The sequence below is a fragment of the Mustela erminea genome, chromosome 7 (assembly GCF_009829155.1).
Source record: "Mustela erminea isolate mMusErm1 chromosome 7, mMusErm1.Pri, whole genome shotgun sequence".
Lineage (NCBI taxonomy): Eukaryota > Metazoa > Chordata > Mammalia > Carnivora > Mustelidae > Mustela > Mustela erminea.
Genome location: NC_045620.1, coordinates 4,460,565 through 4,485,734, shown reverse-complemented (window position 1 = coordinate 4,485,734; position 25,170 = coordinate 4,460,565). Strand labels below are relative to the sequence as shown.

Genomic DNA, 25,170 nt, shown 5'->3' with positions numbered 1-25,170 from the left:
GTAACAGATGTGTCCAGGAGATAAACCTTATATGCATAGTTTTAGAAAAGGGAGGTCCAGTGGATTTCTAGCCTACGCGTGGAAGAAACGACCTCTGCCAATTTCTCTTGACAGCAGAGTTACTTGTCTTGACTTCCAGTAATAGAAATCCAGGCAATTTGATTATCTGATTTGCAAGAAACATTAATGGAATTCTGGGGCATTTGTCCTGTTCTATGTGCAAATGAAAATCTAAAAAATATTAGAAGGGTATTACATTTTTCAGGAGCCTCCACTTTTTCAATCTAAGAATGATAAGAGAGACCTGGCGTGATGAAGTTTCATTAGACATAACGAAGAAAGTGAATAAATAAAACCAAGAATCCCCATATTTCTTGGTTTGTCCTTCAGGATGCTCTGAATATATAGCAAAATGATTTACTTTCCAAATCTAGAAGGACTTCCAGTAGCATAGATCAACTTTAATTTGATGGTCTGCACCATCAGAAATAACTAATATCTGTGTTCTCGCCTTTTAGAGTATAATCAATTATAGATGCTAGAATATTTTTGGCTTCAAAACAAAAGGATTCAGAAGTTTAATAAAAATAAAAATTTTAAGCCTTCCATCTTCTCCTCTTAACCACATTGAACATTTTAGATAGTAAGCCAAGGACGTGTCATCCGTAGATACTGGAATTAAAACCATGGAGTCTTAACAAATTTAAGGGAAAAACTATTTAATTTATTACAAGCTCATTTTCAAATCTGTGTGGTGCCCAATACCTCATCAAAGCGCTTCGTAAATGAAGCAGACCAAATTCTGGATAGCTTTTCATGAACAGGAATTCAAGTGCCCAGAATTCAGCTAATAAATGGGAAACCCTAAGACAGTAATGATTTTTTGAAAAACCCTTCTTTAATTGGTATTTTTAAACTGCAGTTTCTTTTTTTTTTTTTTAAAGATTTTATTTACTTATTTGACAGACAGAGATCACAAGTAGGCAGAGAGGCAGGCAGAGAGAGAGAGAGAGAAAGAGGGAAGCAGGCTTCCTGCGGAGCAGAGAGCCCGATGCGGGGCTCGATCCCAGGACCCTGAGATCATGACCCGAGCCGAAGGCAGCAGCCCAAACCACTGAGCCACCCAGGCGCCCCTAAACTGCAGTTTCTTAATGTTCTTCTAAATCACGCAGCAGAAACAAAACATGCTGGTTTTGATGCCACTTCTAGATTCAGGAACGTTTCACCATTTCTGGAAGCAGGTTGTTAAATGCAGTACTGGGAAAGAGATCATCTTCGGTACAGCATATCGCACGGAAGGCCAATAGTCTTTACGCAGAACTGAAATTGCCCAGGAAACTCCCAAGACATCTTAAGTCAGGGTGTAGAGAATGGAGCATGACTGCACCTTGGGGCCTCGTTCTCACATCATTTTTCCTTTACCAATTTTTTCATCAAATTTGTGCTTGAGTAGTGAGTTGTACCCACCCTGGAAAATGTTGAAAGCAAGGCTGAAGTTTGTGTACCTCTGCTGACTTGTGAGGTTATTACAGAGTTTATGGAACTTTTTCTTAATAGGGGTCATGCACGTGATGTCAGGGAGACTGGTCGGTTCAGTGCGGGTGGAGGGAATTATCGGCAGCTGGCTCGTCAGAGCAACTGATTGGTGGCTCTATTTTTAAACCATTTGTTGTCTTGTGTAGACAGAGCTGTATTGGCCTGGAAAAGATTTTTCTTTTTTTACTCTCATCCAGCTCAGTCTTTGCATCATTTCACCTTCTGAGTCATTCACATCATTGTCAAACATGCCTCTGACCTTCTTAAGAATTGATGTTTTGCCTTCTCTGTGATCGAAGCAGACTCCTTGCCTTATTTCTCTCATTTTGCGGCAGGCTCTCCCTTAAAGACGCACGGCACTATCCACCTCCTCAGTGCATGTGACATGCCTTTCCGGTCTCCTTCTGTGGTGGCGGCAGTGGGCTCCGGTCCCCCAGGACCGGCCAGTGCCGAGCGCCATGGGCAGACGCAAAGGCTGGTTTTGGGTGAGGAGCCCCCGTCTTTCCAGAGAAGGAGCGGGCTGCACTGGCCGCCCGTGGCAACAGGACTGAGTGACAAAATGGGCTTTCGAGTCGGTGATGAGGTGCTCTAAGTGTCAGAACACTGCTTAGTCTGTAACAGAGCACCTGGTAAAAGGACATAAAGATACAAACCTGAAGTCTTAAAGAGAAACAGCTGCGGAGATGAGCCTAGACCTTTAAAAATAAGTAAATGCAAGCAAAGCTGTCTTACCAGCAACTCTCACTTCTAAGAATGTCATGCCTTTTCAGACCCGATACAAGGAGTAAGATACTTGTGCCTTTTTATAATAGCATCTGTTATGGGGAAGGGGGCCCGTTAAGTTGCTTACCATTTAGGCTGCTCTATAGCACTGTAGACAGCCCAACTGACGGCCGTTGTTTCGCTGCATGGGACGCGTCCCCGGACCCCCTGCGAAGGTTGCTGTCGTGGGGCTGGCCAGGTGCGTGCGCATGTCAAGGACTTTCCTTTTGCAGTCTTTACCTTGGGCTGGACCTAAGTCTACATGTAAACTGTACGATGTCTACTGTCTGTAGATGCTGACAAAAGAAAACTAGATCTTTTGATTTTTGTTACCAGACTTTTCTTTTTATACTTCGGCCGGTAGTGGGTCATTTGCAGACGGTGGGAGATTTGGCATACTTTTAAACTCGTTTTAGCTTGAATATTCTCTGATGAACTTCTTTGGAGCATTCATGTGCTGAATCACTACAAAATTTGTTGTATTGTAAGAAGGGTGTAAACATTTTGTTAATAAAATGCTATGTTTACAAATACATGTATTTGCCTTTCAAGCAGTTTGGTTTCTCTTTGTGGTAGGGTTTGTCCTGTGCTTTTCTCAACCAAATACTCTGAAGTAACTGTAAAACTACTTCTGAAAACGGAAATGCCCAAACGTCGATAGCCATGGTGTCTGGTGAGCAGCGAGGTGTTTGTGTCTCTGCTCTGGCCTCACGGCTTCCTGCATCTCCATCTCCGAGTCCTTCCTTAGTTAAGGTGCAGCAGGGGCTGGACGCAGGCCCGTGGAGCCTGCAGTGAGCACCTGCTAAGTGAGGGACTGCATCCCGCCCTCTCCCATCATCGGTGGGGTCTCGTCCAAGGTGCTGGCATTTCCACTCCAGCGCTGACTCGAACCCTGGCCTCCCCCAGCGCCGCCCATCACCTGCAGAAGCACAACTCCCCATGCTCACTGGCTCTTCGACACCTGCCTTACAGAGTAGCACCTGGTCTGTATGCGGTGACGTCTCGAGAGAGCTGCCGTATTCGGGTGCCGGAGAGGGCAGAGAGGACTAGAGGCGGGCAGACCCGGGTTGGAGTCCCAGCTAGCCCCGTTCTAGGCTGTGTGGCTCTAGAGAAAGCTCTTGACCTCTCTGAGTTCCATTCCCTTCCTCTACAAAACAGGGAGGTAACACTTGGGAAAAACACCGATGCACCCGGCATTCAGCACAACATTCACAGACAGGAAGCACTCGTGTCTGATTTCTTTTTTTTTTTTTTTTTTTTCAAGAGAGAGAGTAAGCGGTGGGTTCGGGTTAGAGAATCCCAAGCAGATTCCACACTCACCATGGAGCCCGATGCAGGGCTCAATCTCAACCGTGAGATCATGACTAAGCCAAAATCAAGAGTTGATTGTTTAACTGATGGAGCCACCCAGGCGCCCCTCACCTGTAATTGCTTTCACAGGCCATCTCCCTGACCATCTTTATCTGATAAGGTTTTTAAAACTATTTGTCATTAACGTGGTGTTTTTTGCTTTTTTTTTTTTTGTCCTAAGGTATAACATTTATGGAGAATGCCATAAATAACGGTGTATACCTCAATAAATTTTCAAAAAGGAGACACCCTTATAGCCACTCCTCAGGTGGCAAAAAGACATCATCCATGGCCCAGAGGCCCACCTGGCGCCTCCTTCCAGTCCTATCCTGTTTTCTAACATCACAGCTCAGTTTCGCCCGGGTCTGAACCTCACATTCACACCCTGTGGTTGAGTCTGGCTTCTTGCATTCAGCATGGCGTACAGGACTCACATGCGTTCCCAGCCGTACAGGATTCTGCCGTGTGGAGAGGGTACCGTTGATTTATCCATCCTGCCCTTGTAGGCACTGGATTTTTGCTGTTACGACCATACTGTACTGCCACAGACCTGCTCACATGTCTCTGGTGCCCTGTGCAGGTTTCAACTAGACATACACGTGGGGAACGATTGGGTCATGAGAGAGAAATGTATTTGTGGCTCTGTTTATTTTTCCTTTAGTGGATATGGTTTTCTAAAGTAGCACACCACTGACCGTGTGAGAAAATTCCAGGTGCCCAGCATCTCCGCCATCCTGGCAGGTGGGTAGCAGGGTCTGGCAGCGGCATTTGTATTTCCCTCTTCGCTATATGCTTTGTAGGGCTTTTTAAATTGTTACTAAAAGGGCTTTTTAAATTGTTACTCAAAGGGAGTATACTTTTTAACACCTACCATCCAGTACGCGAGACGACGCGTGCCCCCACAGTAGGAGCTGCACGTGAGGGGCAATGGAGGAGGAGGATGCCGCGCGTGGAGATCCACACGTCCACGGTCCGCTCTCAGCTCCTCCGCCTGGCTCGGCGATGCGACAGAGCAGGAAAGGCCCTATCTAAAGTTGAAAGGTGAACCAAAAACTGGGGAAAATGATCACTATATATACAAAAGAACGGATTACTGTCTTTAGTCTATTAACAGTGCCCACAAAGCCAAAAGAACAACCCTCAAAAACATCACCCCCCACCACACAAACACACACACACACGTCCCATACAAGAATTACTAAGTCAACAAGAATAGCACTGCAGCCTTGTTTAGAACTTCTGGAGAAAGAACATAAAAGAAGCAAACTTTCACATACAAATTAGTGGAGAGTTGCCCAATATATAATTGAATGGGAAAAAAAAGATAACATGAGTATGTGTGTGGAATCTGACTGTTTACATAAAACTTATGCACATGCATGTGCCTTTGCAATGTGTGCATGCTTCTAAAATCTCGAAAAATATCTAAAATAAAAAAAATAACAGGGGTGCCTGGGTGGCTCAGTGGCTAAAGCCTCTGCCTTTGGCTCAGGTCATGATCCCAGGGTCCTGGAATCGAGCCTCACATCAGGCTCTCTGCTCGGCAGGGAGCCTGCCTCCTCCTCCTCTCTCTGCCTGCCTCTCTGCCTACTTGTGATCTGTCAAATAAATAAAAATCTTAAAAAAAAAAAAAAAAGATTTTAAATAAATAACAGCTCCAAGCTGTTAGCAGTCATTATCTCCGAGGAGAAAGGCTCGTATGACAAATGCTACCTTTCAGTCGCTTTCTGGTTTATATATACTTTCATGCTTTTTTACATTATTTTACTGTGCATATGAATGGGTTTTTTCTTATTAAAAACGAACGGGAACCGGGCTGGCTCAGTCGGTAGAGCGTGCTGCTCTTGATCTCAGGGTCGTGAGTTCAAGCCCAGTGTTGGGTGGAGAGTATATTTATAACGACAACACCAAAATTGAAAATAAACAAAAATTCAGGAATTCCCGCACCCTAATCCCTTCTCAGATCCTTAATGGGAACTGGCTGAATAGATAGACAGAAGTAACATCCGTCTTAGTTCTCCTTTTTAGAACACACCTTCCCTTCGAACCCTCGTACACTGTTGGTGGGAATGCAGACTGGTACAGCATCTCAGGGACACAGTATGGAGGGTCCCCAGAAAGTTAAAAGTAGAGCTGCCCTACGGTCCGTCGGATGCACTACTCCGTGTTTACCCAAAATACAAACATACTAATTTGAAAGGATACATGCACCCGATGTTCCTTGCAGCATTACCCACAACAGCAAGATGATGGGAACAGCCCATCATCAGTTGGGCTCCAACAGTTGATGAATAGATACGGAAGACGTGGTATAAATACACAGAGGAACATGACTCAGCCATGAAAAGAATGAAATGTTGCCATTTGTAACAACACGGATGGAGCTAGAGAGTATAAGGCCTGGTGAAATAAGAGACAAACACACCATAGGATTCCACGCCTCTGTGGAACTGAAGCAAATGAGCAAAGGGGAAAAAAAGGAAAACCAAGAAACAGACTTTTTTTTAACTTTTTTATTTTATTTTTATCATTTATTTGACAGATCACAAGGAGGCAGAGAGGTAGGCGGGAAGCAGGTTCCCTGCTGAGCAGGGAGCCCGATGCGGGGTCCGATCCCAGGACCCTGAGATCACGACCTGAGCCGAAGGCAGAGGCTTAACCCACTGAGCCACCCAGGCGCCCCGAAACAGACTCTTAACTATAGAGAACACACTGACGGTTCCCAGAGGGGATGGGGGAAATGAGGTGGGGATGAAGGCAAGCACTTGTGATGAGCCTGGGTGAGCGATGGAAGGGCTGAGTCTCTAGACACCTGATACTAAGGCCGTGGGCTAACCAACTGGGATTTAAATAAGAACTTCAAAACACACACACACACACACACACACCCCTCCCCTTCAGTGTGGTCAGTAAAAAACTTAGAGCCACATTCGGAGCAAGTATGTAGAACTTCACACATTTTTTTATTTTGATATGTGATATAAATCTTTTCAAGCTGCCCTAAATCCTCTTAGAGGGGATATAAATAAACATACGTTAAGAAGAAGAATATTAGTCTATAGCTTGTCAAATAGTACTGTTGGGAAAGCCAATCTCATTCGTAGATGCCAAGAAAAAGAGAATGACTCTATGCCAAACAGGAAGAAACCAATTAGCACGCCCCCGAAACAAACAGGGATGTTTCAAATGCATACACAAAACAAATTTGCTTTATTTTTCCACAAGCAACTGGCCTCCTGCCTTAGAGCATAGAAGAACCAAATCCTGGATGGGGGTTTCTAAGCAACCTTAATGTTTATTGCAGACTTTTTTTTTTCCATTAAAAGTTAAAAACTAGGTTGCTTCTAAGGTGGTGAATTATAGATTAAAACACAAAGCTTTTTGATATTTTCAGTTGTTTGACATATTAATACTAGGCACAAACATGATTCTCTACTGAAAACATCAGTGTTGGTTGGGAAGTCAGGCATCTCAGCTTTCTAGAATTTACCCTTCCAGAGGAGTCAGATGATCGCGTCCCTTTATAACCCCTGCAAGGGGCCACTGCTGGAGCGTACAAGAGAGAGGAAAGGAAAACAGATTTGAGAGCTAAAACCTCCTCAGAATGAATCACCTTGTTAATCACGATTTTAACCTGACCTCTGGCCACTTCAATTTTTTGTCTTCAGTGCATTCTTTCAGCAACTTCCGGGAAACAAAGTAAGCCTGCAAAGATCACCTTTTTAAAGTTGACATAATCACAAATACCACTGTGAAAGGAGTAGGAAACAGGACAAGAGGACCAGAATTCTCATTAGTACTCAGCGGCGAATGTTACCTTCAGGCCTCTGTTAAAATAAAATAGATTGAAAACATAATGAGACTATTATGTCTCCGTTCCATTAGAGACAGGGCATTTTTAAGAAGAAAATTGTAGGGCTGTGAACATAAATGGGAGGTTAATGTGCAGTCCGGGGGCACTAGAAGCCACGCAGTGGTATACCATCATCAACGTTCCCATTTCAATCCGTGGCTCTGGCGACAGGGTCAAGTGTCTTCTTTGCATATAAATGAGAACACATCATAGTTTGAGCAGATACTACAGCAGGGACCTGAGGTTCTTTATCAGCGGAGTCAGACCTGCGGTCTGACTCGGTCAGTTATTACCGTCTGGCCCTCCAAATCATAAAATATCCCACCAAGCCTGTTTTGCTTGAATTCATTTCTCTACTTCCTATTTCCAACGTGATAGCCTTATGTTAAAGAAGTAGGATCCCGGGCGCCTGGGTGGCTCAGTGGGTTGAGCTGCTGCCTTCGGCTCGGGTCGTGATCCCGGAGTCCTGGGATCGAGTCCCGCATCGGGCTCTCTGCTCAGCAGGGAGCCTGCTTCCCCCCTCTCTCTCTCTGCCTGCCTCTCTGCCTGCTTGTGATTTCTCTCTCTGTCAAATAAATAAATAAATAAAATCTTAAAAAAAAAAAAAAAAAGAAGTAGGATCCCTGTGGGCTTTCTTGCCCTGCTCTTAAATTACTTCTCCCAAAACAAATCTTCTGAATGTAATGAGAGATGGGAACATGGGTGGCCAAGTGGCAGCTTTAATAAACGGCCTGTTAACAGCCTTGCGGGTGCTGAAGTTTTGAAGCCTCTTAGCGTCCGTATAAGGAGATGATCATTGAGTAGATCAGATTACTGCCCCCCCCCCCACCCAACACAGCCACCTTGAAGAAGAAGAATCTCGCCAGCCTGGAAAAGCTCTTTGGCCTGAGCTAGATTAAAATGATGTACAGATTTACACGATCCAGAGAGCTTGATAGAGCATTTCAAGAGGTAGGATAAAATGGCATTTACTTGGAAAATGGACTCTGTGATGAATGACTCAGGGCTCCCGTTTCAAAGAGGGCTCCAAGGCCAGCCAGAAGACACTGAGTATTTTGCTGACTCAGGCCCTGTGCTGAAGCTTTGGCTGCCTCCTCTGGGAGTCGGAGTGTGATTTTATTTGCAAAACAGTACCGATGCATCTTCACGGGAAGACTGCAAATAGCTAACAATGGCAAACAGTCAAGCCGCATAAGCCAGTATTACTGATCGCACCAATAACGGACGTACAAATTGCATGACTAGTCCTAGCATCCGACTGTCTGTTACCAAACCACAGACATTCAGTGCCTGCTTTTTTTTTTTTTTTTTTAACCACAAATTCATCAGGGACTTCTTTATTGTTTCTCTAATACATCCTAAAACACAGAAAAATGTGTCTTTACTTTTCATAATGCTGGAGTTAAACACACACACACAAACACACACACACACACACACATGCCCATGCGTACATACACGAACGCAAAGTGAAGAAAATACAAGTGACTTCAATTGCAAAGTAAAAGGAAAGAAAGACACAAGATGGCTTGTGGCCCCAGCTGCAAGAGAACAGCGCCGATCCCAGAGGGCGAGTAGGGGGAAGGCGAGGCTGGGGGCCTGGAGCAAAGACAAGGGAGAGGGCCCTGGCAGCTGATGAGTGGACATCTGGAAATAGCGTCATGGGCACCACCGCTGACACTTGTCACCCCCTCCCCAGGGAGCCGCCTCCAGAGGCTGACCCAGCATCATTTACTATCCAGATGAAATGTTAAGACTCTGGCCACGGGAAAGCCCTACATCTCAGCTCGGAGGGATAAATCAATGGGAACTCGGGCCGGCTATCACACACTGTGCATTATCACAGCCCAAATCCCTGAGGACCCCAGTAGAGAATTCATGGGCTGAGAGGGTTCTTTGGCGACACCTTTCCCATAGGGGTCCTAACAGGAGGTCTTTACTACGCGGTCCCTTTTCTAATGGCTAAAGTTAAGAATTGGTTACCGTTGTCTAGTAACACTGAAAGATTCGGAGAGAGGGGACAGCGTCCCACAAATCAGTGATGAAGAACCAGTTTGGGGGAGTGTTTTAAGAAATCTCCATGCCCAACGTGGTGCTGAAACTCACCCTGAAATCGAGAGTCTTGTGCTCCACCCACTGAGCCAGGCAGGGACCCCAACAATGAGTTCATAATGCCTTGTTTCAGGGATGTGAGGCGGGGGGTGCGGGCGACACAGGGATTTTCATATGTGATGAGCTCATTTCCTCCCCAAGTACCAAGAGACACAAACCTGCCCAGCCATGTCCTCTGTCCCCAGGAACACAGCCGCTCACGAGCTCACACACCCTGCAAGCCCCACAGGTGTCCCACAGGAGACCCGGGGAGTTCTTTGAAATGCGCCCCGTGTTAATAGCGAGTATCTTATAAAGGGCTGACCATGTGCTAGCCACATGGCGTTAAGAACCTCACCTGTATTTGCTCGCGGAACCCCCCACCAAACCTAGGAGGCAGAAACTGTCCTTATTCCTTGCCTTACACAAGGGGGGCAGACACAGGTGGCCAGAAGGAGAACCCAGGTCCTGGCGCCCGGGCTGGCGCACTCTCCTGCCCAGCGCAGTCTTGCAGCACATCCCACCAGGCTGCTTGTGACCACCATGGCTCGAGACAAGAAACGAGACCCATCCGTGAGCTTTCCTTTTTTTTTTTTTTTTTAAGGTTTTTTTCTAAATTTATTTACTTGCCCCAGAGAGAGAGCACAAGTAAGCAGGGCGACAGACAGAGGGAGACGGAGAAACAGACTCCCCCCTGACCAGGGAGCCCGATGCGGGGCTTGATCCCAGGACCCTGGGATCATGACCTGAGCCGAAGGCAGAGGCTTTAATCCACTGAGCCACCCAGGCACCCCGTCCATGATCTTTCTGAGCCCCAACAGGAGCAAGACCATTGTCTAAACCTAAGTGAGTCAAACGGCCCCTCTCGCAGCGATGGTTCTGGCTGCGGCTGTGCCGGAAGAGCTGTCGGCCATCTCCGGTCGGCCAGGCCCAGCACCCACCTGATTGTAGGAATAGCTGTCCTGGCTGCACCCAAACCCAGGGCCAAGCCCCACTTCCTCCAACCACCCAGTTAGCTCCTGAGCTACAGGACCGACCGCTCATCTCCCCTCTCCTTCAATGGCAGGTGTGTCCATGGGGGCTTTGGCTGGAGGACATTGCCAACAGCTTAGTAGCTTCTGTTAAACCACAGAGCTGCTGGGGCTGGTTGGGAGGAGGCACCAGGGCTCTGGGCACCAAGGAGCAGCAGGTCTTTCCCAGAGGGAAATGACGGGCCTTTGCAAAGATCTGGATTCCGTGGGATCCCATGCACTGCTTGACACATGCCTGGTTTTGTCTTTCCTTCACACGGAAATGCAAAGTTGTAACTGTCGCTTGAGAATCCATACCCCTAAGCATCCCTGGGAGAGGAGCACAGGAGAGTGGAGCCAGACTCGGAACACCTCCACCTCCTCCCTCTCTCCTCCCACCTCCATCTTCTCGCTCTCTCTCCCCCCTCCTCTGCCTCTTCCTCCTCCTCCTCCCTTCCCTCCCTCCCTCTCCATTCCTCTCCCCCCCACCCCATCCCTCTTTCTCTCCCCCCCCTTTTCCTCTCTCCTCTTCCCGCCTCCTCCCACCCCCTCCCCACTCTACCCCTCTCTCTCCATCCCCCCCTTCCTCTGCTCCCTCCATTTTGCTCTCTGTGTCTCTCCCTCCCTCCTTCTCCCTCTCCCCCTCCCCCTCCATCCCCCCTTCCCTCTGTTCCTCAGCCCCGAGCCCCCTGCCCCAGAATGGCTGTTGCACTTCTGTGCCGGGGGTAAGGCATTCAGGGGATCCTTCCTTCTCCGACACTGCCAGCCAGGCTGTCATACAATTGCCGTTCTGGGAGGGCCCTGGGGGTGGCCCGTGGATCCGCAGGACGCGGCGGGGAGGGGCGCTTGGCCCTGCAGTCACAGAACAAAGCTGCATTCTTACTCAGATCAATGAAAGCAGCAACATTTTCTAAGGCCTTCCTGTTGCCTATAGGTAGGTGGAGAAAGATAAATGTCTATACCTATATCTACAGATTTTTTTTACATGCTATTGTCATTTATTTGGGGTGACTCGGGAGAGGCAAACAGAGATGATGGGAGGAAGTGTAGCACTCCCAGCGCTGGTCACTGTCTGGAGGGGCCACTGGAGACTCCATCTTGCTTTGCTTTGTCTCCCGTCTGGACAGAGCAGGAGGGTCCCAGCGCCTAGCCCCTGCGCCCCTCCGAGAACGAAGGCCACACGGTGGGCAATCACCAGGGCTTGAGGAAAAAAGAGAGCTATGCAAATTTTACATACACACGAACACACAGACACACATGGATGCGTTTCCTGTTCCCCCAACCCCCAACACACTGGAAATAATCTGTGGGGACCCTATAAACCCTTCCCACAATAAGACCACGCCGACTCCCTGCCTCATCAAACATTTATCACGTAGCTCTTCTGCCTCCCACTGCCCTGGGGGAACAATGAGGTAAATATGCCTTCCTCACCCGTGAGGAGCATGGAATCTAATTATCTTCTAGAGATCCTTTGGGGATCCGCTTAATAAATCAATACAAATGATTTGTAATTAGAATATCAATTATTTGTATGCAAATGTGGCCTTCTGGGTGCTCGGGGACAAGTCCTAAGGATTAAAAAGACTCTCTTCCCCATCCCCCCTCGAATTCTTAATTACATTATTTCGTTCATTCATCAAACATTTATTGAGCACCTTTTACGTGCAGAAGCCGAGACGGGGACCAAGAACCCACCCTCAGTTGCTCACAGGGAGAAGTGAAGAACCAAGGGAGTTCTGGGCAACAGGAGAACTTGCTTCTTGCGGTTGGGGGGGGGGGCGGAGAGAAGGGTGAACGCAATGATCTTCCTCTGCCCCCAAACCTCTCAGCATCCACCTCGTTCATGGAGACCCTCAACTGAGCAGGCTGCGGCTCCCAAGTACTCGAACCTGAGGCTGGAGGGGCACGGTCCTGGGGGGAGGGTCAGGCCCCCCGACTGCAACCCCCTCCCCCATCTGCAGAGATGTGGGGCGGCTCTGACTCGGGGACCTCCCCAGCCTCCACCGAGGCCAGTGCTGAGCTTCCAGGTCTGCACGGGTTTCAACAAATCCTGTGCACAAGCCGGCCCTGACGCGTCAATGCCTTGTGGCCGCAGATCGTCATTCATTCATTCCATTCATTTCCTCACCAGTTCCTCTGTTGATTGCCGGGCTCCACGGCCCTGCCAAGCGCTGGAGGTAGGACATCAAATCAGAGATGCATCCTCCTCGTGGGAGACAGACCACAGAAGGGCTGGGAGGGGAAAGTGTGGCTGCCATAGGAGCTGGGTTCAGAGAGCCCTGTGGGGGAAACCCTTGGGACCAGCACCCAGGACAATCCACACCCACCCTCTGTTACCTTTTCCCACTCCATCGCCCTGCCTGCCTGTTTTTCTTCAGACGACTCCCTTCCCAAGGTTCATTTTCACTTGAGTACGTCTGTCTCTTGTGCCTAACCATCTGAGAGAGGGCTCCCCACATCTCCAGCACCTAGCAAGACGCCCAATATGCAGGTGTGTGCAAGAAGTTGTGTGATGATCATGACAATATCCAGGCTGCCATGGGAAGTCCAGTGCCGGAAAGGACAGCGAGTGCAAAGGGCCTGTGGCAGAGACCACTGGGAATCCTGAGCTTGACCTCACTCCTGCATCAGGGCCTCTGGTTGTGAGAAGTGTGCCTCTCTCCCACCACCCTGCTCCCCTTCATTGAAGCCCTCTTCTCCAGCCTCTCACTTCTCCTGTGCACAAGACTAAACCTCCACACCTTGGCATCCTCATCTGCAAACCAGGGAAAACAACATGACTGCATTGTGAGAATGTGTGAGACACATGGCGCTCTGTGCACAGTGCCCAGTGCCCAGCATGTGGCCCTCGGTCCACCGTGGCTGCGCATGCTGGTTTCACATCAGGCCATCGTCCGGCTGGCTTCTGGAGGAGCTCTGTGAAGAATAAGCTGCTGAATGCCATGTGGGATTTGTGGGGGGGTCGGAGCAGGAGGACCTTAGCGGAAAAACTGGTGACCTCCTAAAATCGTCTGGAGTTTAGTTGATAGCAATGTTCCAGCAACAACAATGTTGCTACCATCGTCATGTAAAATGATGTTAAAATATAACACTGGTGATACTGGCGGAGGGTTAGGCAGATCGCTCTGTACGCCCATTGCAACTTCTCTGGAAAGCTAAAATTACTGCCAAAAACAGGGGGGGGGGGAAAGGTGTATTTTAAAACTATATTTTTTAAAGCACGAATTGAAAAAATAAACAAAATCAAAAAGAAAAATATTTTACAAATAATACAATGAAACAATGTAATAGGTCAGTTACTCCTCCGTATAAAAACCTTGGGATAGGCAAGGATATCCAAGGATAAAATCTCAACTCTCGAACATTACAGAAGATCCCGCCTCCCTGGGCCCTTGTGGGCTATGCTTCTCAGTGTCTTGGTCTCCTCATCCGTACAGCGGGGATAAATGACCCCTCCCGATGCTGGGTTGACTAAGTTAACATAGGCAAAGCACTTAGCGTAGTATCTACCCACAGTGACATACTCAGTACCAAGGAAGCAGAGGTCCAAGAGAGAAGAGGCACTGCTGGCTTTCAAGATGAAGGGAGGCCTCAAGTCAAGGAAGGCGGCCAACCTCCAGAAGCTGAGCAAGGCATGGAGCCTCCAGATGAACCACATGTGGATTTAGCCTCTTCAGACCCAATTTTGGACCTGTGACGTCCAGAACTCTAAGATAACAAATCTGAGTTGTTTCAAGCCACAACTTTGGGGTAATTTTTTACAGCACCATAGGAAATGAATACTTAAGCTGATATACCGCCTGACACAGGACAGGAACTAGATATATTGGGGAACCATTACTACTCCCTGCCTTTCCCTAGCAGGTGCTGGCAGGCCACATACCCCAGGGCCTTTGCATGTGTTATTCCTCCATTTTTTTTTTTCCTTTCCTGTATGGCAAGTTCTTTCTTACAGTCTTTCCAAGACAATTCTCTAAATACTCTCTGAGCACTGACAGTTCCCTCCCAGCCCCCAGAGTAAAGTTTACTGTCTCTTCATAACTTCCTTCTCCTGTAGTTTAGTATTTATCACAGATTGTCGTTATTCTGATGTGGTGTTTCTCCCCCAGCTCCCCTCACTAGACCATGAGATCCTTTGTAGCCAAGGCCAAATGCATCGCTGCAGGATGATGATGATGGGGGATTCTGAGGAAGACCCAGAGACAGTCACAAGGGGTGGAAAGGATTGCTCTTCCCATTGGCAGCCTAGTTCTGCCAGCCCTTGGCTTTCATATGGTAATCTCAGGAGTAGACACAGTGTGTCCTCTCAGAGGCCTCCAGCACGGGCCAGTCCACTCCTACCTCCATGAAGGCTCTCCTCCGAGGTCCTGGGGTCCAATGACCCAGTGCTGTCCACTGCTCCACCTGCTGTAGGTGGAAAGTCCAAGACCAAAGCGCTGGCAGACTCCATGTCTGGTGAGACCCTACTTCCCTTTTTTTTTTTTTTTTTTAAAGATTTTATTTCTTTATTTGAGAGAGAGAAAGAGAGAGAGACAGCAGGAGTATGAGGGGCAGAGGGAGACAGAGAGAGAGAGAATCTCAAGCAGACTCCATGCTGAGCCTGGAGCTTGACACAGGGCTCAATCCCAGGACTCCCGGATCATGACCTGAGCCGAAACCATGAGTCAGAGGTTCAACCGACTGAGCCACCCAGGCGTCCCCTCGAGACCCTACTTCCTGGTTCACAGCCTGCCATTCTCCTGTGCTCTGAGGCTTCTCCCTAAGGGCACTAGTCCTCTTCATGAGGGCTTCACCCTCACGACCAAAGTTCCTTCTACGCGCCCCACCTCCACCATCCAATAGGGGAATGAGGTTTCCATATAGGAATGGGGGTTGGATATAAACCTTCAGTCTATGGTCTACATAGCACTTATCCTGCTTGAATTCTCAGGGTGTTCTGCATTTGTTGTTCGGTATATTTCATCCTTCTGGAAAATTCTCAGACCACATTAAACATTGCATTTTATTGTTGTAAGATACACAGAACATATACTTGACTAGCTTACCTAGTAACAGAGGTAACCTTACCCAGTGTGGTATGGAATACATTCACACTATTGGGCAACCCTCCCCACCATCCATCTCCAAAGTCTTCCTCTTGCAAACCTGGAACTCCGCACCCAGTAAACAATTTCTCCTCATTCACTTCACCAGCCTTGTGATACCTCAGTCTCTTCTCTGGCTTTTACGACTTTCCATTACCTGATTAACCATTTCCTTGTGCTAAATTATCTTTGTCAAAATAACTGTCATGGGGCCCGTGGTGCCTCAGTTGGTGAAGTGTCTGCCTTTGGCTCAGGTCATGATCCTGGGATCCTGGGATCGAGCCCCAAGTGGGCTCCCTGCTCATCGGTGAGTCTGCTTCTCCCTCTCCTTCTGCCCCTCCCCCTGCTTGTTCTCTCTCTCCCCCACCCCCAAATAAATAGATAAAATCTTAGAAGAAAAAATAAAAGCAACTTGTAATTTCTGCTTTCTTGGCTGGAACTTGACTGACATCACTTGGTACTGAGAGTGGTCCCAGGACACAGACCCTTGAAGAAGGTACCCTAGGACTGATGCGGCCACATCCTCCTTCCTCGTGACAGTGCCAGCTGGATGGGATCTCAGCAGGGCTGGGCTGACCTGGGCTCCTTCCGGCTGGCGAGAGCCAATGGTGCACATCACTTCTCAACTATGTCCAGTGACATCCCATACATAAGCAGCTTAAAATCAGTCATGGTGGGAGTGTTTATACCACAGAAATCTGAAACAAGTACAAATCAGAGTTCATCTTTTCTCCAGAGGGCTAGTTTAGCACAGCAAAGTTTCCAAGGGGTCTCCAAGTAATACATGGGGGCATCACTACTCGTTACGTTATCATCTGCATTGGATGGTGACACGGTGCCCACAGAAGGCCTTGAAGAGCTGAGTGGCTGCTATGCCTTCTTCGTTGTGAGGACAGAGGACTGTGGCATGGGGTGGGGGTGGGGAGGCTGTGTCCGAATTCACTGGACTACTACAGAAAGAAAGGGACAAGCTCTTTAAACATGTAGCTTCTTAACTCACCCGACTTGCTGGAAATCATACCCCAAATTTAATTAGGCAGGTTGCAGAATTATGACCTTCATAGATTTTCCAATGCACTTCATAGATTTTCCAAAATCTCAAGCGATACATTTGGATGTCTACTTTGTCTGGCTGAGCTGTGACCTGAGAGCACAAATGTACCCTCACCAGCAGCTGGGGGCCAGGGACACACATGGCGGAACTGGGCTGGGGGAGAAGGAGGTATGGGAGGGATGTGGATGCTTCTCAGTGAGATAATACCTGCGTCCCATGTGAACGCCCACTCCAGTGCGTCCTCAGGAGCAGCGACTCTCAGTGCTCAAGTGGACCAGGTGACACAGTTTGCCGATGACAGTCCTTTTCCCCAGCTGTGCCACTGCTCACTCACTGGGTTTATTTATGAAGTGGCCATGGTGTCAGATGTGATTCTCGGCGTGGGCCTGAGAACACGGACTTCCCTCCTCCAGCAGACCTGGCCACTGTCATTGCCGAGTGCCCCAGGTGACGACCGTGGAGACCAGCCCTCACACCTCAAATGGCACCATTTCCTGGCGGAGGGACAGAAGCTAAAGCCAGCGTTAGAAATGGCCAACGTGACCACTGAGACATGCTAACAAAACAAAACAAAACCAGAACAAAACAAAATAGGACTAATAGAGTTATAAAAACAAAAGCAAAAACAAAAAAACAAAAACTGAAATGAAAAATTCCTGGAACAGGTTTATCAGGAGCCTAAAGGAAAATGAGTGACTGGAGGGGAGGTCTGAAGAAATATCCGTGATACGGGATATAAAAATGAGAGATCCAGCTATGACAGAGAAGTAAAGAGATACGGAGAATGATATGTTTTACAGACTTCTCTCTGTTTCTCTTTCTCTCTCTCTTTACCACAGCCCATGGTAATAAATGCACTTTATTTGTGACTCGCTACACAGATATATGTATAAGTATGTTAATAAATACAACTGAAAGAAAAGTTTTATGAAATAATACAACACGGTCTGATGTCTGCTATTTATTTTCTTTCTCAGTGCTGGTAACAACCTACTAAATTGATTTTATAAGTCACTCTTGGGAAACAACCTAGAGTTTGAATAACATGGGTTCAATAAACTACTAGTCAGACTTCCAGAAGAAAAGAGAAAGAATGAGGCTGGGGCAATATTTAAAAAAGATGTTGTCACACATACTCCAGTATGGATGAACCTGGAGGACGTTATGTTAAGTGAAATTCGGCAGATACAAAAGGACAAATAAATACGGTATGATTCCACTTCTGTGAGGTTTCTAGAATACTCAAATTCACAAAGTCAGAAGGTAGAGTAACCCCAGGTTACTAGGGGTTGCAGGAAGGTATAATGGGGAGATATTGTTTACTGGGTGTGGCGTTCCAGGTTTGCAAGAGGAGGACTTCTGGAGATGGATGGTGGGGAGGGTTGCCCAATAGTGTGAATGTGTTCCATACCACACTGGGTAAGGTTACCTCTGTTACTAGGTAAGCTAGTCAAGTATATGTTCTGTGTATCTTACAACAATAAAATGCAATGTTTAATGTGGTCTGAGAATTTTCCAGAAGGATGAAATATACCGAACAACAAATGCAGAACACCCTGACAATTCAAGCAGGCTAAGTGCTATGTAGACTATAGACTGAAGGTTTATATTCCCCCGCTCATTCCTATATGGAAACCTCATTCCCCCAGTGGAAGGTGTTGGGAGGTGGGGCGCGTAGGAGAAACTTTAGTCATGAGGGTGAAGCCCTCATGAAGAGGACTAAAGCCCTTGGAGAGAAACCCCAGAGCACAGGAGAATGGCAGGCTGTGAACCAGGATGTACGGTCTCACCAGACATGGAGTCTGCCAGTGCTTTGGTCTTGGACTTCCTGGTCTCCCGAACCGTGAGAAATAAATGCTGTTACTTAAGCTATCCATTCCATGGCGTTTTGTTACAGCAGCCTGAATGGGCGAAGGCAATAAGTAAAAGCACACATCATGGTAAAACTGCAGAACCCCAGGATAGGTGGGAAAACAGATCATCCTTGAAGGTATGATGGGGAGATCGTGTCTGAATCTCCAGTAACAACGGTAGCTGGAAATGAGTAAGTGAATGGTATCTTTGGGGTATTGAGAGAGACCTGTTGGCTTTAGTAAACTAGCCAAGGGCAAAATAAAGTGATTTTCACATTAACAAAAACTGAGAGAGTTTGGCCCAGCAAACCCTCAATGAAATAGAATGTAAAGAATGTACACATTCTTCAGGCACATGGAATGTGATCCTAGTTGTTCTGAGATGCAAGGAGAAAAGATGGGCAAAGAAACTGGTAACTATGTGGTTGCGTTTAAACTAACATCAACCATATAAAACAATATAATAATGACTCATGAGATGAAAATATTAAACCTGAAATACACCATAATTAAGGCATATAATTTGGGGGATGGGTGTTTAGAGGTAAAGAGTCCCAAAGTCCTTGTATTTTAAAGAAGCATGGTAAAGACATTTTAAAAATTGGACTTTCATAAGTACATCGCAGTTTCTATGGTAATCATGAAAACAACGGAGATAGTGTCTAAGAGGAAGAGAAGAGAATGAGGGGGAAAAAAATCAGCCCTAAGGAAGAAAGGCGAGGAAAAAGAAAAAAAAAAAGACATGGTAAATAGCACAAAATAAGGTGGTAGAAATAAATGCAGACATATTAGCAAATATAATAAGTGTAAATGTACCAAATGCTCTAGCTAAAAGACAAAGATTATCTTTAAGAAAACTTATTCATTATGAAAAAATTCAAGTATAACGAAAAGTAGAAAGAATAGGACATAGAATACCCAGATGCCAACCACCGTAGAGTCAACATTAACTACCTGCTGTTTGTTTTCTCTCTGTAGATGTAGGAGATGATTAGAGCACATGTATTTTTAAAAATATTTATTTATTTATTTGAAGGAAAGAGAGAGAGAGCAAGCGAGAGCACGCAAACACACACTAGGTGGGGGGAGGCGCAAGGGAGTCTTAGACTCTGTGTGAGCAGGGGCTTTGTGTCATGACTCTGAGATACCATCTGCGCTGAAATCAAGAGTTGGTCACTTCACCACTGAGCCACCCAGACTCTCCTTAATAATAATACTTTACAAACATTACATAATGACATACTATTTAAGCAGCAATAATGAAGTAATGTTCACTTCGGAGGCCAAGCAGATTTGGGTTCCCAGCAATTTTTAATTACAGTTTATTTGTGTGGTTATTTTTTCAGAGGCTGGCTCTCCAGCAGGCTCTAGGGAGAGGATCGGAACCAGGTCCATTTCTCTGATCATTGTATTTGTAAATGTTTGTTGAGTGGATGAGTAAAGGATGCAACATAGTGCTTGCTACATAGTAAACATTTGATAGAGAGTAGCTTTCATTACATTCCATGGTGCTATTACTGAAAGTGTTCAGCAGAGTGGCACAAAAGCAGCAAGAAATAATTGGTAGCTTCCTGTGTATTTATTGTTTGAACACGTCACGTTGCCTAGCACACACCATTCACTTATAAACATGCTTATGATAAAACTTTATCATTCACAGTCTCTGCCAGTGCCTGGCACTACGTAAGCAAAGGCAAAGTGGAATTTTCTTCTTTTTATTATTATTGACTAAAGCACTTTAACAACGGCTGGCCCCCATGGCCATGAGTAAATAACCTTCGCGACGACTGTCCTCGCTTCTGAACATCCCAGACGGCCCCGCCTCCAGACCTGCACGACGCCCCGCCCCCTGCCACCCGGTAGCCCCGCCCTTCGGCCCGCGCCGCGCCTGCGCAGAGCTCCGGGAGGGAGCTCCGCGCGCGCAGCTTCCCGCCGCCCGAGCGCGCGCAGGGCCGAGCCGGCCAGCCCGCTGCGTGCGTGCGTGCGTGCGTCGCTGCGTGCGTGCGTGCGTGCCGTGCGCTCGCCGGGCACCGCGGCCTCGCCCTCGCCCTCCGCCCCTGCGCCTGCACCGCGTAGGCCGTCCCCCCCCCCGCGCGCGCACCCCGTAGACGACCCCCGCCCGCGTCCCGGCCGGCCCCCCCTTCTAGATTTAAAGGGGGCGCAGCATTAACGCCTCCTGCCTCAGGTGACCTCTCAGGGGGTCCCCCGGCAGAGGTGCCCCGCCGCTGAGGAACATGGCGAAGGTGGAGCAGGTCCTGAGCCTCGAGCCGCAGCACGAGCTCAAATTCCGAGGTAAGCCGGAGGCCCGCCATGTTCGGCCGCGGGCCCGGCCCGGTCGCCCCGCGCCCCCGCCCGCGCTCGCAGGCACCGGCGGCGCGGCGGTGACGTGGGTGCCCGCCCGGCCCGCGGTCCCCGCCCCGCCCCGCCCGACGGCGCGCCCGCCCCGCGCTCCGAGCCCGTCGGGTCGCCGGGCGTCCCGGGCCCGCGCCTCGCCCCCAGGCTCCCCGCACGCGCGCGCGCCGGGCCCTCGAGGCCCTGGGAGCGGTCACCGTCCAGCCGGGGGGGGGGGGGCCTCGGGCCGAGCTCACGCCGCCCTCCACGGGGCCGCCCCGGGGCCGCCTCCTCCGGGGGGCGGGCGGCGGACACCTGCAGTCGTCCCCCGTCACACCTGCGTTCCGCGGCGGCGGGGCGCTCACGCCGCTCAAAGGACCGTTTTACGCACTTGTTTACTGCGTTCCTGCAGGAGAAGGGAAACTCCATGAGGACAGGACCTGGCCGCTGGTCTGCCGGGTGCCCAGCGCACTTCAGGAGCCCAGTGAACATCTGCTGCACAAGCGAATGGAAGCGCTCCCGCAGCGGTGATGGGACAGGGCTTTGCTTGCCTTCTGCTGGCCTCCTGCTGCCCCGTGGCCCACTTTCCTGCGGCCGGGGCATGCGGGGGGCCGCCGGGGCGGAGGTCCTTCCCCCTGCCAGAGCAGCCTGGACCCAGAGTCAGGGCAGGCCCAGTGTGCCACCTGTGCTGGTGGCAAGCCAGGGCCCTCCGGGAAGTGCAGTTTTATACTTTTTATGGTTTTCTCCTCTGTCTTCCCCACTGAAGTGCCAGCGTCAAGGGGCAGTGGGGACCACGTCAGACTTTCCCAGTCCTTTAAAAACATGTTGAGTAACCGTGTAGTAGGTATGTGCTTGGCACTGGAGAGACAAGGAATGACTAAGAGACAAGTCCCCTGGCATCATAGAGCTTACCTTCTCCTGGGGGAGGAGATCCGCAAACGAGAATATTTCAGGTAGTGGTAAGTTCAGTGAAGGAAGTACAACAGCTGATGTGATGAGAGTATTCTTAGCGTGGGATGGCCGGGTCTGCAGGGACCACCGGCACTTGGCCCTCAGCAGGTGCTCGGTAGATGTCTGTGGGATGAGTGCTGGCCAGAGTTTATATGTATTGGCAGGAGTAGTATAGGGTGACTTACCCAGAGTTACCCAGTTGGCAACGTGGCACATTTGAACTCAGATTTTAGGGCTCACACTCTTCAACAGTTAAGCTGTCTGACCCCTGAGACATAATCCAGAACTGTGGCTGTCACTTTGCCTCCTGAAGTAACAATGTGAAATGCCTCCAAATGGTATAAAGAACTAAAGGTTTTCCAGTGAAAACAAACAAAAAACCCCCACAGACCTAACCAGATTGTAGTTCTATGACAGTACTTTGGCTTGGGTGATGTTCTCATGGCCTTCTGGTAGAGCAGCCAGCCTGGGAAAGGAATCCAGGTAGCGAAAGTGAGGGTGGAGGGCGACGGTTTCCACTTGAATTACCCAAAGTTCTCTACCGCAGAAGCATGGTTGAGCCACTCCTGAGTACTGGCAACTTTCATTCATTTAGTTCACAAACATTTACTGAGTGCCTGTTCCACGTGTCCGATACTAGGGAAGACGGGTTACATTCTCCCTCAACCCTCCACCCCAGAACTTAAGTCTCAGGAAGGAGGCACATGACAGAATCCTCCAGGACAGTGCAGTGATAGAGGGTAATCACAGTGCTTGGAGAGCAGTAAGGTCAGTTCCTAAAAAGGTGTCATTTGAGCTGAGTTTAAAAGTCAAAGGAAACGGACTAAAAGAAGAAATGGTGGGGAGTATGTCAGGCAGAGGAAATCCCACGGCTAGAGGCAAGAAGACTGAGATGACTGATGCCACGTGGTTCTGAACGACAGCAGCAAAGAGCCTTTGTTGGGGTTGCAAGGCAAGGTAGGAGGTGAGGCCAGCTAGCAGATAGGAGTACGATCCCAGGCCTTCTGGGCACAGATACAACCAATATCCAAGTTCAAATTGTTTCTTTTCCTTAGCTAGTCTTTCCTTCATTGATACCCACCCACCAGTGCATATACTCCTCTAATAGTATTTTATGGGAAGAGGTACTGACTTGAGAAAACTAAAGTTTTGGTACCAGTTCTTTCATGTATGACTTAGGGCTGACAGCTTCATTCCTCAGGGTCGGATCATTCTTCAGTCCATGGGGATGGAACTTGCATCTGCCTTGCCCCCTGTAGGAAGTTTTGTAGGAGTGATAGTGTGGCTGTTCAGCAGCTTTGTAAATGCACAGTATTAGACAGAAATTGGTGGTTGTATTTAGACAGCTGGTTTCATCATTCAGCTCCTTTACCTGAGGGGTAAAGCAGAGAATTGTGATCTTGCTGTCACTGGGTTGGCCAAAATAATGATGGCCAAAGTCACTGGATATTTTTGCTAGGAAAGTGGTCCAAGAGAAGTCATGGTGTTAAACTGTTGAAAGCTGTTGGCTCCTGACTTGAGAAGAGGCCTCTGCAGGCATATGTAAACTGCTTTATGAGATGGTTTATTTGTTTCAAACTGAGCGCTAAGACAAAGCAGAATAGAGGCTCAGTACTCTGGCTTGCTGTGTAGAGTTCATTCATTTTAGGATGAGAGCTGCCACGTTTAACTGATCTCTTCCAAGTTACTCATGGTGACGACTCTGACTTCAGGTAGTTCACTTAGATGAATCAAACCTGCGAGCTAACTTGGTAAGAAGATAATATTTAAAACGTCTAAAATAATACAACTTACCATCTACAGGAAAAAACTTAATTATGTTTTAAAGGGAAAAAAAAGAAGCATCTTCCAAATGCAGCTAAAGATGATATGGGGTTCTATATGTTGGATTCTTTTTCATCTTGGGCATATGGTGTGCTTGTGTTGAAGTCAAGGATGTCACGGAGGAAAAGCGAACGCAGACTTATGTGACTTTGTTCGAACTGCTAGAAGGTGCCAGGCTGTATTGTGTTAAGTATCAGAAAAGAAGCATGACACCGTGACATGTGGCCTGGTGAAATAGTACTAGCTCTTCGGGGGGCGGGGTGCTTCTGAAAGAGTTACAGGTCTTTGGAAACCTTTGAAAAGTTTGTTTGCCGGCGTTACTCTTTCTGTTGCTCTCACGTCTTCCAAGGCCTAGCCCTTGCTTTCCCTTGCATCTTCTGACCTTGAGGTTCTACTTGTTGCCCAGCTCAAAGACAGCGTTCTGAGGGAGTCACTTTCAGCGCATTTTGTGTCTGTTCTGTTCTTTCTCCTCTCTGTCCGCTCCTATCAGAGTCCATCTGTGGTAAATAGTATGTCTTGTGTTTTTTTTGGTCATTGTCTGAGACCCAATCCTTCTTCACGTTCTAGCACCCCCTTTCTGCCCATGAGGCAGTCACGTGACTGCTCGTCACGTGAGAGCGGGCTGTCAGCGTCCTCATGAGCTGATTCGTTGATGTTTAAACCCACTGTGGACCTTTGCTTTATTTTGAGACGAACCCAGTGGCCTTAAGGACGTCTTACTGTTGGTCAGTAGGGATAGCACCAATGGATTGGTGTGGTTGATGACCACTTTGGGGAGAAAATAGGAACTGGGGTGCTGAAGACGGAGGTCAGGTTAGTGGCACTCTCTTGTGTGTGAGGAAAGCATGCTTGGAATCATTAGTTCACTCCCTTAAGTTAATGTGTAATTTAATATTGTTTAGGAAGCTAAAAAATATAAAACCCTACAGATAGAGTCCATTCTGTGCAGTAATTCTCTTTCAGATGCTAAGTACAGCATTAATTCTTTAGCTTTAGTATAGCACTGATTTCCTTAACATTTCATGAGCACATAGAACAGACTGTGTTTTACAGCACAACAAAATGTCAGCAGTGTGCTTAAGATTCTTTATGGTAGTGGTTTAAATCCATCCTGAATAGATTATCTTCATTTATTTAATTATTAACCAGCTTGCTCATCAAAAGCAAGTGGCATTAAATTTACTAAGCTTTAATCAAACTTAAATCTTCTTAGATTGTCCTGTTTACTTCTGAGTTTATGTTCCTGGGAAAAAAATGTGAATCAAAAGTTAATAAAAGTTTCTTTTATAAATTAAATAAATAAATAAATAAATAATAAAAGTGAATAAAAGTTTCTTTTATTCACTCGCTTACTTCTCTTCTTCACAGTTAACTCCTTAGGGGGAGAAATGGGTGGATGTGGCCATGGGCTGTTCCAGAAACATCTGGAAAGTGGTGACAGTTCCTTGACAAGTATGATTGTGACATG

At 47.8% G+C, this 25,170-nt stretch overlaps 1 protein-coding gene across 2 annotated transcripts in view; it reads left to right on the top strand.

Annotated features, from left to right (window-relative positions):
• Positions 1 to 20,557: 20,557 nt before the first annotated feature.
• The window catches only part of VAPB (VAMP associated protein B and C), a 57,786-nt gene continuing 53,173 nt past the window's right edge, over positions 20,558 to 25,170 (top strand). Inside the window, exon 1 of one of the 2 annotated variants that reach the window (XM_032350219.1) lies at positions 20,558 to 20,888. In XM_032350219.1, coding sequence (XP_032206110.1) covers positions 20,831 to 20,888 — 58 coding nt within the window. In that variant the 5' untranslated portion in view covers positions 20,558 to 20,830. The remainder of the gene's footprint in view (positions 20,889 to 25,170) is intronic. The other variant, XM_032350218.1, reaches the window with a different exon arrangement.